This window comes from Poromitra crassiceps, assembly GCF_964638095.1.
Source record: "Poromitra crassiceps genome assembly, chromosome: 2".
Lineage (NCBI taxonomy): Eukaryota > Metazoa > Chordata > Actinopteri > Beryciformes > Melamphaidae > Poromitra > Poromitra crassiceps.
This window is the reverse complement of record NC_139624.1, coordinates 10,820,410-10,834,736: the sequence shown is the minus strand read 5'-3', so window position 1 is coordinate 10,834,736 and position 14,327 is coordinate 10,820,410. Positions and strand designations below refer to the sequence as shown.

Here is a 14,327-nt window from a genome sequence, read left to right as displayed (position 1 = left end):
TTCAATGTGTGGGGGCTCTGGGTCCTCCTGGTCCAGAGTGGAGCTCCACTCCTGCTGCTCAGGGGCAACCTCTTCTTCATTGACCAGCAGCTTCTGGATGTCTGGAGAGCAGACTGAAATACACACATACACACATTAAGGCAGTGGTTCCCAACCTCGGGGTCATGAGTCATGACCCCGAGTGGCGTCACCTGGAATTCAAATGGGGTTGCCTGAAATTTCTTTTTTTCTGTCTTTGTTTTTGTTTTTTGTTTTTTTACACCACACACAATTTAAAACTACCGAAGAGGATTAGGGCCACATGTGAAAAATGTATTTGAGTTCTGAGTTGAAGTCAGTATTCTGAGAATAAAGTCAGAATTGCTTTGTATCATTACAATGTCATATCGGCGCTTCATCAATACAAAAAGAAAATAGTTTATATATCGATATGTCCCTTGATAATGGAGCGTGCTACGAGTGACAGGCAAACAGCCAATCAAGCAGACAAATCCTAAAGTTCCCACCCAAACATATTAAGTGGCGGACCAGAAATTTGTTTATTCTCGCACTTTGAAGCTGCAACACTCAATTTGTGTGTTTCAAAATAAAGTGGTTAAAAAATATCTTGTGATGTTAATTAAAAATACGTAATTAAAAAAAAATATATATATATATTCCTGCATGAAACAACCATTTAAAAGCAGTCTTTCCACAGCATGTGCCGAATTTACAGCAGGGTGTGTTTGATCTCGCTATCATGGTGCACCGCTTGCATGCGGCGAGCAAACAACATTGCAGTCACAGATACGGCGGCTCAGTCAGTGATCAAATCCAGCGCACCTGGGAAGCAAAACAAAAACATGTCATGAAATACTCAAACTCCCAGGGTTCCTGTCAGCACTGGGACGCTTCTCCTCTCCTAAATTCGGCACAGGCTGTGGAAAGACTGCTTTTAAACGGTTGTTTCACGGTTCATTTTCAAGATGGCGTCTGTGATGGAGCTCAAAATGGCTATATCTTAATTACTTTTCAACCTAGAAAGGTGGTTTTGGTGTCTAACCCTAGGTGTTATGGCTCAAGGAATACAAATCAAAGATGGCGTCCCAAGAGGGGGCCTCAAATTCCGGTGAATACTGTAGGGTAATTTTTTTTACTAATAGATATCATTAAACTTCCCCAGTTGATTACATACATTCAGACAATATTTTTGTATTACAAGTTTTCTGAAATGTTATGTTTAATTATGCAAATTTGCTTCAAGCTAACCCATTAGGCTAGTCAATATATGGAGGGAAAAAAGCACCTAACCCTGAACAAATTGATACAAAGGTTTTTTTCAATGGATTCTGGTAATATTGGGTATGTTAAAACAAGGTTCTATGATAATCACATTTTGTACATAGTAAAAAACACATGTGAACACTGAATTTGAAAAAGTACGGTAATGCATTTCTTTATTTCCAAAACATTTGGAAAAGCCTATAAATCATAAATTTACCGCATTGTCTCAGTGTGAAAACTTTGGCTGATACCGATAATAACCGATATTAACATTGCAATGACGGGACGATGCTGATATGTAAAAAAATTACTAACATCGGCCGATACCAATGTGATTGCTGATATATCGTGCATCCCTATAGCAAAAAGAAAAAGTATGAAAAGGTGTTTGTTCATAAGCAGCGTTTCCGCTATAAAGAATTGGTCCCCTGGACATGTGTCCTGGAAGATTGCAGTTCAACGGACAGATGGGATAAATTACGGACAAATATTAGGTATGTGTTTGTTTATTGAGCTTAAAAACAATTGATAGGAGGCTATAGACTATAATCTCAAGATTGCCGTAAATTCCCTGTGGGAACCATAATGCTTTTATGACTGAATAATGTGAATATGAATAATAAGCTTCTATGACTGGCCAATCAAACGGAACGACCCACAATGAAAGCTTCGGGGTTGAGAAATGCATGCCTTCATACCGCTGACACGCTGCCTTGTGTGCTGAGTCTCAGACAAGTGGCCCTAAATTCCACAGAGGGGCTTGTTCAAGATTCAAGATTCAAGATTTTTATTGTCACTCCCTTGTACAAGTACACACCTGTGAAATTCTTATGCTGTGAGCTCCGTTACAGACAAGGTGCAGTAGGTGAATAGTGCAAAATCACAGCAAACAACAAATAGGGCACAAAAACACAGCAAGCAACAAATAGACAATAAGCCAACAGTTAAAGCAGCTACGAGCAAGATGTTCTAAATTTAATATTGATGCGTCACATCTTACCTCTAATAGTAGATGAGACCAACGCTGAGTGAATCGCGAGTGCTGTCTTGATGATTGTAGTCTGTGTGCGGGCCGGGCAGATCAGGAAGTGAAACGAAATGGTTTACGGCAGCCACTACGGCCATAAGCACAAAATTACAAAATTAAAACAAACTGTTAGAATATAACGAGACTAGAAAGCACCTTGAAGTAGCGAGGAAAGCCGCCCTTCTTGTTTTGGGTCTGTTGCTAAGCAGAGTGAAACTGTTTTCGGCAGCTGTAAACTGTTGCTAGGCAGAGCGAAACGGTTTACGGCCGTAGGAAAAAAGACCCAAAACAGCTTTCCTTGCTTCTTTCTGCTCTCGCGAACATCTGTCGTTATATTCTAACGGTTTGTTTTAAAGTAATTTTGTAATTTTGTGGTTATGGCCGAAGTGGCTGCCGTAAACGGTTTCGTTTCACTTCCTGATCTGCGTGGCCCACACACAGACTATAATCAGCAAGACAGCACGAGCACTTGCCGATTCACTCGGCGTTGGTCTCGTCTACTATTAGAGGTAAGATGTGACGCATCGATATTAAATTTAGACTGTTTAATAACAATCGAAAATCTTGCTCGTAGTTACTTTAAATAGGGCAACAATGTAACAGTGTATGTGAAGGGCAATTAAGGCAACAGTTAAATAGGAGAGGTAATAAGGGCGGCTGTAGCTCAGGAGGTAGAGCGGGTTGTCCACTAATCGCTTTGGATGAAATAGGTCGGTGGTTCGATTCCTGCCTACTCCAGTCTGCATGTCAAAGTGTCCTTGGGCAAGATACTGAACCCCAAATTGATCCTGATGGTGTGCGAGCACCCTGCGTGGTAACCTGCCGCCATCGGTGTGTGAATGGGTGAATGTATCTACTGACTGTAAAGCGCTTTGGATAAAAGCGCTATATAAATGCAGAGTGCAGACCATTTACCATAAGGTAGAAGTGATAAAGTATTAAATAGATTGTTAAACAGATTGTTAAATTGATCCTGAAGTGTTGTCTTGAGACGACAAATGATAAAACCGAATAAAAACAAAACAAAATAAACAGTGGATATATTCCTAATGCTCACATCACTGGCAAGTGCTTTCAGATCTCAGGTGAATGCTACAGGTAACTAACAAGAATAGCCTATTCTTAGCTTTTCTTCCATCAGTTTAAAGTTACGCAAATATTCCGAGCTGAGCTTGTGAAGTTTATTTAGCCTATTGTCCATTCTGAAAGTGAGCTGGACCACCGCGTTTAATAATTATCTTTGTCATTGACAATAACGTTAGACCCGCTTGGTTTCAGAAAATACTTTTTAAGGTTTGATTCATGTCCCATCTCTTCTCTCGTCTCTGCATGTCGGTATGCAGGCGCGGTAGCCTGTCCACCTGTTGAGACTGAGAGCGCTGACCAAGGCACACTGCGCACATTCAATCAGAGCGCGTGCATCGTAATTGTAAATGTAACGGTTGTTTCGTTCATGGCATAAGGTAGGCTACATAACATAACACAATCATAAAAATATTCACTTAGCTCACGAGGTAGAGCGGGTCATCCACTAATCGCTTTGGATAAAAGAGGTCGCTGGTTCGATTCCCGCCTCCTCCAGTCTGCATGTCGAAGTGTCCTTGGGGAAGATACTGAACCCCAAATTGCTCCTGATGGTGTGCGAGCACCCTGCGTGGTAGCCTGCCGCCATCTGTGTATGAATGGGTGAATGTACCTACTGATTGTAAATCGCTTTGGATAAAAGCGCTATATAAATGCAGGCCATTTACCATTTAAAAGGAGATGGAGGTGGAAATTTAATTCCACACATCTTTAATAACCATTTTAAGCTCCCAACAGCTGCCATCTTGAAAATGACCCCTTTCCGGAATTTTCATTTTGGTAGACTTTTAGTATGTTATTTTAATGACATATAGTCGTTGCATCCAAATTGTTGCATAAAATCCACTTTTCTGTCTCTCAAAAACCGAAAAGCATTTATCTGGAGCACCTCGAGCAACCCGGAAGTCGTTGTCCCGGGTTGCTTCAGATCAGAGAAGAAGAAGAAGCGGTGCGCCAGATAAATGCTTTTATCTAATAGGCTATATTACATCATCTCAGTCATCGAGGATGCACTGATGTGAAAATGTTGGGCGATAACGATAACTGACTAACATTGCTGTTATGGCCGATAACCGATATTTACTGATGTCGATATCTGTATTAACACATTGAGTGCCAGCGACGCCATATGGCGTCATTAGACATTTACCGTAGAGTGCCAGCGACGCCAAATGGCGTCAATAACTCGAAATTGTTTTTTTGACGGGGGGGTGTCCATCTCAGCTTCTTACATCGCCTCTTACAATATCAGAGCTATTGAATGTGTCTAACCTATTTTACAGAACCCTTAGGTGGCGACAGCGCTCTCCAGATGAGAGAACGTGGAGTAAAACACACAGAAGAAGTCGTTGGGGAAAAGGAAATCGCATCGCATCCGTCCGTATGCAGCTGCTTCATTGAAGCATAATGTTTAGCTGTGCCCCTGCAGCAGCCAATCTGCTATCACAATTGAGCACCTCGGTGTCCGCTGCAACAGCCTCCGTGTCCGCTGCAACACCCATTCGCATGATCAGCCGTGGATTTGTTATTATTCTCAACTGAAAGCATGGGAGCTGGTACACGCGGCTGTAAAAAAGCTGGATCTAGCGGACTTTCAGTGCTGAGCACACGCAGAGCAAACAGCAGAGCCGAGCAGAGCAGAGAGACACTCCTCCCACAACGGGGGGGGGGGGGGGGGGGAGGGGGGGAGGTGGGGCACGCAGAGCAGCACACAACACAGACCCAGACAGCAGGACAGGGTTGGCAAACGCAAGCCAGAATATCCGATGCCCACCAGCAGCAAAAGATCAGCAAGAAGCTGCAACCAGCAGCGCACGCAGGGGCCAGCGCTGCTGCTTGCAGCTAAAAATATTATTCTTCCAAACAAAATTCCCTGGCCTTCAATGTTTTATTGAAGGAAATTATTTTTGAGGTGTGACTACATCAGAAAATTAGCTTCAGAGTCAGTGATGTGTTTGAAATGTTTAATTTCACAAAAGGGCCATTATCTCAGCTTCTGAAAAAAAACTGCTCTTTTTTGTTAAATCAAGCTATCTTCTCTGGCTGATAACTAAAGAACGGAAAATGGGATCAATAAACTTTTTTTTGCAGGTGATAGAAGAGAGTCTCATCGTTATTTGTGCGTGTTCAGTGTTTACATAGTAATTATTAAAGAAATTATATGACTGTTTTAAAATGCATTGCGGCCTATGTGGCACAGTACAGCACCTTTTGCCCAAGGGCCGTGGCACTCAAAGTGTTAAAAGAAGAGGATGTTTTACATCGATAGCGTCTTCACTTCACGTGAAGACTCAGGTAGGAGCCGGCATTTAGACCTAGACGTGAAAATGTCACAGTGTAAAATGGGAAAATGCGTGACGTTCGCCGGGCGCTAATGCGCTCGTATGAGCCAGAAGCGCCCGGCTAGCGGGGTAAGCCTATTATTAGTAAATTATTAGTACATATTATTATATATTACATGTGATATGTTACTTTTGTAATGAGTTACCCACAACACTGCTCACCAAGAGGCTCCCATCATCCAACACTTTAGTCTCTCAACCAAATAGAATATCCAAATAAATTATCTTTATAGAGAACTAACTAGCGAAAATAATGGTAGAAAATGAATATAAGATACAATATGAACACGCATGGGCACACACGGCTATGTTTTAAAATGCGGGATCATCTCTACACCACCTAACCTCTTGAATGATGTCAGAAACAGCAGAGGCAGAGAGGACCACCATGCGAGAGGCGGAGAGGACTACCAAGACCTCGAGAGGCAGAGAGGACCACCAAGACCTCGAAAGGCAGAGAGGACCACCCTGCGAGAGGCGGAGAGGACCACCAAGACCTCGAGAGGCAGAGAGGACCACCAAGACCTCGACAACATTCATAACGTCACCAACCTGCTTTGTGTAGCCTCACTTCAGTGTTTAAAACAGCGTCCAGCAGCTTTTGTTGTCGGTCGATCTGTTGTTTTGAAAGAGCAGCTTCTTCCTCGTACTCTGCTATCATTCTTTCAAACAGCCCACATATCTCTTCAGCAGCCGCAGTTAGCCGCTGCTTCACCACCGCTCTCAGCTTCTGGACTTTAGACATTATATGAGTCACAACACAACTCGATTGCAAGACAACCTGCTCGATAGCAGGCAGACAAAGCTAGCTACCGTTATGATGTTGCTAGCTCCGCTTAACTCAAAAAGCTTTGTAGGCTAATGTTAGAGTCTGAGGTAACGACTCGAGCCCCATTCAGATAGAGTTATCCATGCACACAGCCACACACAGTCTCCTGCTGCTTCATTAAACATGGAAACTACACTTTATAAACCAAAACAACTCAAAGTAGTCCTGCGATCACAAAGTTTACAGATACAGGCCGCCATATTGTGCGACAGCGACGTCACGCCTCTTCTTCTTCTTCTTCGTCTTCTTCTTCTTTGGAGTTCTTTCGGGTGCTGTAGCGCCATCCACTGATCTGGAGTGTGTACTAAAATCTATCCTCTGTATTTAACAAAATACATAAATTATTACGATCAAACCATAAACACCACAGTCATAATTAAATAATAAGGAACCAAATAACTAATACAGATGTTCTCAGATTCTATTCATTAATCTGGTTGACATTAAATACTCCAGAAGGAGTAGCCTACAACACATCCCTTTTTAAGAGTACTAATATTGTCAGTTGATATTGTGACTGCATTCTTTAAAACGTCTCAGTCTCTGAAACATACTTCTGGCAATATACAATAAACATGATCCACTGTTTCTTCCTCGCAATATTAACATTATTATGCTTTCCAATCAAAAAGAGGGAAGTGTTTAGAGCAGTATGGCTATTCCTTAATGTTATCATAACTCTTTCATCCTGCACTCCCAACAACTAAGGGTTTATTTTTTAAATATCTTCATTTACTTTCTTAGTTCCATCTATTCATCCTGCCACATCTTTTTGATTGATCCCTTAATCACCACTTAAGCTTTTAATTGGCTAAGATTTACATTCATAGGACTACGCCCACTATTCAAAGCCCTTTTTGCTGCTTTATCCGCCCTCTTATTCCCATCAATTCCAATATGGGCAGAGTCAGAGACCCACAATCTCATTTGAATGAATGAATGAATTTATTTGATGCCTTTTAAACACAGAAGGTATAGCCTACATTCATCAGCTCCAAGGAGGCTAAAACAAAGTAGCGGGTTGATGTTGTGCTACTGTAGCCTAGGCTACCTGTTGTTGTCTGGGCATGTGGGTGTGTCTGTGTGTTATGCTGTTCTGGCATATCTGTTGGGGATTTACAGGGGACTGTGATGGCCTTAATTTCACATGCAAACACAGATAGCTATATCATCAGAACCATGGCCTTAATTTCACATGCAAACACAGATAGCTATATCATCAGAACCATGGCCTTAATTTCACATGCAAACACAGATAGCTATATCATCAGAACCATGGCCTTAATTTCACATGCAAACACAGATAGCTATATCATCAGTAAATATCTTCCTACATGCAGGGATTACTGCTGCGGATGCTGTTCTACCTGTCTCTGGGTCTTTAGAACCATCTGTTTAAATCTGTAAGTAACTAACTGCATAACTTCCTTCTGATGTATGAATTGAAGGACTGTTCCTCTCTTACTGATTCATCTTTGGAGTTTATGTTTATGTTTATTTGCACATTAAAGGAAAACAGAACAAAATAAAAAATGTTTACAACATTGGAGAAAAAAACATGTGCAGGTGAGATAGAAACCCACTACGGGTTTATATAAAGATCTCACCTCAAGAGAAAAACATAATAATACAAGTTACTCAATTAACATTGAACAAACATTAAATGCAATGATAATTCAGATTAGTAAAATAAAAAAAATAAAAAAAATAGGAATAAAAAGAGAAATAAAAATGAGAATGTGGTTTAGACCTCTCTCAGAAATGCCATAGCTCACTCAGTGCCAAATTTACCAGACATTAGAAAACCTTTTAGTTTCTTTTTGTACACAGACAGGGATAGAGAAACAGTCAATAAATGTAAGTTTGAATTCCATATTTTGGCTCCATGATATTTTAACGAAAATTGACCTCTGGATGTACGATACAATGGTATATTAAGGTTATTGCTTTGTCTAGTAGGATAAGAATGAATTTGTGAATTACAGATGAAAAATGATTTACAATTTTCTGGTAAGTCAGTACTCATATACTTCAATTTGAAAATGAAAATGCAGGTTTGAAAAATGTTGATATCAAAAATTGACATCACACCACATTTACAAAAGAGCGCGGCAGTTTCAGCATACGGCTTTGAAAATGTTGCTAGTCTAACAAAACGTTTTTGTAGCAATAAAAGTTTATGCAAATGAGTGGGGAAGGTACTAGCCCAAACAATATTACAGTATGAAAGGTATGGGAATATTAGACTGTAATATAAAGTTAGAAGACAAGAGAAATTAAGAAGTCCACAAATCCTTCTAATAATTCCAAGGGATTTTGTGATCTTCTTACAGACCTGGCTGATATGGTCTTTCCAGGTGAGTTTCTCATCGATCAGGACTCCTAGAAACCTGGTGGATGAGACTTTACTAATTTCAACACCATCAATAGATATTTTAAATAATTCCGAATTATAATTCATTTTACCAGCAAATATCATAAAATTTGATTTTTTTACATTTAAAGCCAATTTATTCGATTGAAACCATTTGGAATACCTGAGAAGACCAATGTTTACCTCATTCATAAGGACAGTTACATTTTTATTGGACATCAATAAGTTTGTGTCGTCTGCGAATAATATTGGAAACATAGTATCCGATACTGCTGCAAGATCGTTTATGAATATAAGAAAAAGTAAAGGCCCCAAGATTGAGCCTTGAGGCACCCCACACTGAATTTTAGCCTTGTTCGACTCTATACCATTAAAAGTAACATATTGTTCTCTATTATAAATATAATTATTAAGCCACCCGAAGATATTGCCATGAAAACCATATGCATACAGTTTTGAAACCAAGATGTCATGATTAACCGAATCAAAAGCTTTTGAGAGATCCAAAAAAATACCACAAGCAAATTCCTTTTTTTCCAAAGCAGTGTGAATCCTGTCCACTAACTGTAGAAGGGCCATGTAAGCCGAGTGGTTTTTGCGGAATCCGTACTGGTGTTCATACAGGATATTTTGCTTATTCAAATGGTTAATAATACGTTTATAAACTAATTTTTCGAGAATTTTGGAGAAACATGGGAGAACAGAAATGGGTCGATAGTTAGTAAAGGATCCAGGATCACCTGCTTTGAAAAGTGGGATGACTTTTGCAAGTTTGAGGTCAGATGGAACAACACCCGTTTCCATGGACATTGTAAAAATGTGCAATAAAGGTTTGATAATTGAGTTTCTTACTTCCTTCACAAGGGATGAACTAATTCCATCGTGACCTGGAGCAGAATTTTTTAATTCCATTATAATTTCATTTATCTCTTCATTGTCGGGAGGTTCAAAAGAGCAAACGGGAGGAAAGGAACCTTGTATATAATCAGTTGGATTCACGTTGGTATTTCCAGACTTGTTGGATATGGAAACTCCCACATTCACAAAAAACTCATTGAATTTACAGGCAATATCAAAAGGATTGGTGATGGAAGTGTTCCCATCTAAGAAGCTAGGGGGAAGCTTATTGGACACTTTTTTCTTTTGGAGTAATTCATTTAGAACTTTCCAAGTAGCTTTGATGTTGTTTGCAGAATTTTCAAATTGATTACTGAAGTACTTTTTTTTGGCTGCTTTTATAAGGTGATTATATTTATTTTTATACATCTTATAAGTTGCATGATTAAGGGGTGTAGGATACGAGATATATTTTTTATAGAGCTTATTTTTAATTTTAGCTGACTTATGCAGGCCAGAAGTAAACCAAGTATTTTTGTTTTTATCCAACCTTTTTGAGCATGTTTCCAAAGGAAAACACGAGGAGAATGCTGAATTAAATGATTCCATAAACAAGGAATACGCCAGATTTGCGTCCCTTTCCGCAAATACATTTTCAAATGATATCTTTTCCAACATGATTTTAAATTTATGTTTGTTACTTGCATTAAACTTTCTATATGTTTCAGTGACAACCTTACTTTTTGATTTGTTTCTGTCTGTAACAGAAATTAGGAAGATTGGGAAATGATCAGAAATATCAGAATATAATATTCCTGGAGTAGACAAATTATTAATAGAATTTGTCATTACATTGTCAATTAATGTTGCAGATTGGGTGGTCACCCTTGTAGGTTTACTGATTGTTGGATAAAAACAATTTGCATATAAATTATTCATTTAGTGTTGTTGCATTACCGCCACCTACTGGATTGTAACAAATTCACTTTGCTAAACTTAGTGTCCACCATTCACCCATTCACGATATTGTCCATACTATACGATTAACCCAGTCTGAGTTGGTGCAAAGCCTTCATTCAGTGTTTTACTCAGATTCCCTCTTACATGCATACATATACATACATACATGCATATACATACATGCATAGCACATGCATACGCATACACACACACACAATTATAGCTGCCTCGCATGCTTGAAATGAGCATGCAATATTTCTAGTACGGTATATACGAGATATGTTCATTCTACACCAGTGGTTCCTAACTGTTTTTTGGCTTGTGACTCAGTCTTATTCCATGTGATTCCTGACTCTTTTAACCCTCTTTGACTCAAACACACACACACACACACGCACACGCACACGCACACGCACACGCACACGCACACGCACACACACACACACACACACACCCACACTCTCTCTCTCTCTCTCTCTCTCACACACACAAACACACACACACACACACACACACACATAGGCTGCCAGTGAACACAACACACAGCCACGTTGGTGTAAATGTTTACTTCTATACATTCATTGAAAGGAAATCCATGACATTAGAGTGGAGTGGAGATCTGATCCCTGGTCAGTGAAGCCCTGAAGACATGACATTAGTGGAGTGGAGATCTGATCCCTGGTCAGTGAAGACCTGGAGGCATTTTTTCCTTGTTTCAGATCCAGACTGAAACAAAGCAGAATGCTGTTGCAGATGCGATGGTTTGACGTCAAATATCTTTGATAGTAAACAAAATAAATTAGCAAAGTGTATAATTTTTTGCAGTGTAACAATAATGATAACAACAATAGCAATAATAATAATAATAATAATAATAATAATAATAATATACAATCTTCAAATAACTTATTTCCAGTAAAAACGTCTCCCCCAGAGTCTAGTGGTCAGACCAAGCAGCACTGGTTGAACTGAGTGAACTGCTGCTGCTCAACATCCACGCGTCTGGAACACATTCGTGTTACATTTCAACACAACATGACTTCATGTCATTGACAACACATAGAGATTAATACATATTAACGTATGGCCTGTTGAAAAGTAACACTAGTAGGTATTGTCTGTTAAAGGTGTATAAAGTCACTTACACATGCTTTTATTTTGAAAAGCTAGTGAAAGATCAACAGGTTCTCTCTCGCAACTGGTCAAATACTGACGTTTGGTCAGCACCCCTTGGCATCACTTTTTAACCCACTTGGTAGAGCACCTTTTTCTTGTCATTTTTTGATGCCATTAACGAGACCGTAGCCAACAACTTGTGTTAAAGCTAGAGAAATAGTTTGTTCGTGGTTAAATAAGAAAAACATGTGTTAAAAACTGTAATTTACAGTTGAAATGCACTTTGAAAATGCTGGGGATTGAACCCAGGTCAAAGTCAAACGTATACGTCCATCCGCTACCCCGACCACAATGCCCTTACTGACCACATTTTTGTGGGAATTCTATAGAAGTCTATTGGACTACCCTGCACATTGTGGGAGTTCTATAGAAGTATATTGGACTACCCTGCATGTTGTAGGAGTTCTATAGAAGTCTATTGGACTACCCTGCATGTTGTGGGAGTTCTATAGAAGTCTATTGGACTACCCTGCATGTTGTGGGAGTTATATAGAAGTCTATTGGACTACCCTGCACGTTGTGGGAGTTGTCTATTGGACTACCCTGCATGTTGTAGGAGTTCTATAGAAGTCTATTGGACTACCCTGCATGTTGTGGGAGTTCTATAGAAATCTATTGGACTACCCTGCACATTGTGGGAGTTCTATAGAAGTCTATTGGACTACCCTGCACATTGTGGGAGTTCTATAGAAGTCTATTGGACTACCCTGCACATTGTGGGAGTTCTAGAGAAGTCTATTGGACTACCCTGCACGTTGTGGGAGTTCTATAGAAGTCTATTGGACTACCCTGCACATTGTGGGAGTTCTATAGAAGTCTATTGGACTACCCTGCACGTTGTGGGAGTTCTATAGAAGTCTATTGGACTACCCTGCACGTTGTGGGAGTTCTATAGAAGTCTATTGGGCTACCCTGCACATTGTGGGAGTTCTATAGAAGTCTATTGGACTACCCTGCACATTGTGGGAGTTCTATAGAAGTCTATTGGACTACCCTGCACATTGTGGGAGTTCTATAGAAGTCTATTGGACTACCCTGCACGTTGTGGGAGTTCTATAGAAGTCTATTGGACTACCCTGCACGTTGTGGGAGTTCTATAGAAGTCTATTGGACTACCCTGCACGTTGTGGGAGTTCTATAGAAGTCTATTGGACTACCCTGCACATTGTGGAAGTTATATAGAAGTCTATTGGACTACCCTGCACATTGTGGGAGTTCTATAGAAGTCTATTGGACTACCCTGCATGTTGTGGGAGTTATATAGAAGTCTATTGGACTACCCTGCACATTGTGGGAGTTCTATAGAAGTCTATTGGACTACCCTGCATGTTGTCGGAGTTCTATAGAAGTCTATTGGACTACCCTGCACGTTGTGGGAGTTCTATAGAAGTCTATTGGACTACCCTGCACATTGTGGAAGTTCTATAGAAGTCTATTGGACTACCCTGCACATTGTGGGAGTTCTATAGAAGTCTATTGGACTACCCTGCACGTTGTGGGAGTTCTATAGAAGTCTATTGGACTACCCTGCACGTTGTGGGAGTTCTATAGAAGTCTATTGGACTACCCTGCACGTTGTGGGAGTTCTATAGAAGTCTATTGGACTACCCTGCACGTTGTGGGAGTTCTATAGAAGTCTATTGGACTACCCTGCACGTTGTGGGAGTTCTATAGAAGTCTATTGGACTACCCTGCATGTTGTGGGAGTTCTATAGAAGTCTATTGGACTACCCTGCACGTTGTGGGAGTTCTATAGAAGTCTATTGGACTACCCTGCACATTGTGGAAGTTCTATAGAAGTCTATTGGACTACCCTGCACATTGTGGGAGTTCTATAGAAGTCTATTGGACTACCCTGCACGTTGTGGGAGTTCTATAGAAGTCTATTGGACTACCCTGCACGTTGTGAGAGTTCTATAGAAGTCTATTGGACTACCCTGCATGTTGTGGGAGTTCTATAGAAGTCTATTGGACTACCCTGCATGTTGTGGGAGTTCTATAGAAGTCTATTGGACTACCCTGCACGTTGTGGGAGTTCTATAGAAGTCTATTGGACTACCCTGCACGTTGTGGGAGTTCTATAGAAGTCTATTGGACTACCCTGCACGTTGTGGGAGTTCTATAGAAGTATATTGGACTACCCTGCATGTTGTGGGAGTTCTATAGAAGTCTATTGGACTACCCTGCACGTTGTGGGAGTTCTATAGAAGTATATTGGACTACCCTGCACGTTGTGGGAGTTCTATAGAAATCTATTCGATGAAAAAGGGGTACCCAGCGTGTTAAAAAAAGAAACGCCAAGGGGTCCTGACCAAATGCGAGTATTTGGCGAGTTGGGAGGGAGAACAAGTTGTAAAGTTAACTACAGCCGTGCAACTTACTGTAAATATTAGAACTTATATTGTGATTTGTAAGACATATTCAAACAGAAAGGAG

The 14,327-nt window shown here is 40.3% G+C and overlaps 1 protein-coding gene across 1 annotated transcript in view; it reads right to left on the bottom strand.

The window, feature by feature from the left end:
• The window catches only part of LOC310798302 (NACHT, LRR and PYD domains-containing protein 3-like), a gene marked incomplete at its 5' end in the record, with an annotated part of 621,920 nt that extends 615,460 nt beyond the window's left edge, over window positions 1–6,460 (bottom strand). Inside the window, one exon of the mRNA XM_083660809.1 lies at window positions 6,268–6,460. Within this exon, the coding sequence (XP_083516935.1) occupies window positions 6,268–6,460 (193 nt within the window). The remainder of the gene's footprint in view (window positions 1–6,267) is intronic.
• Between the last annotated feature and the right edge of the window lie 7,867 nt (window positions 6,461–14,327).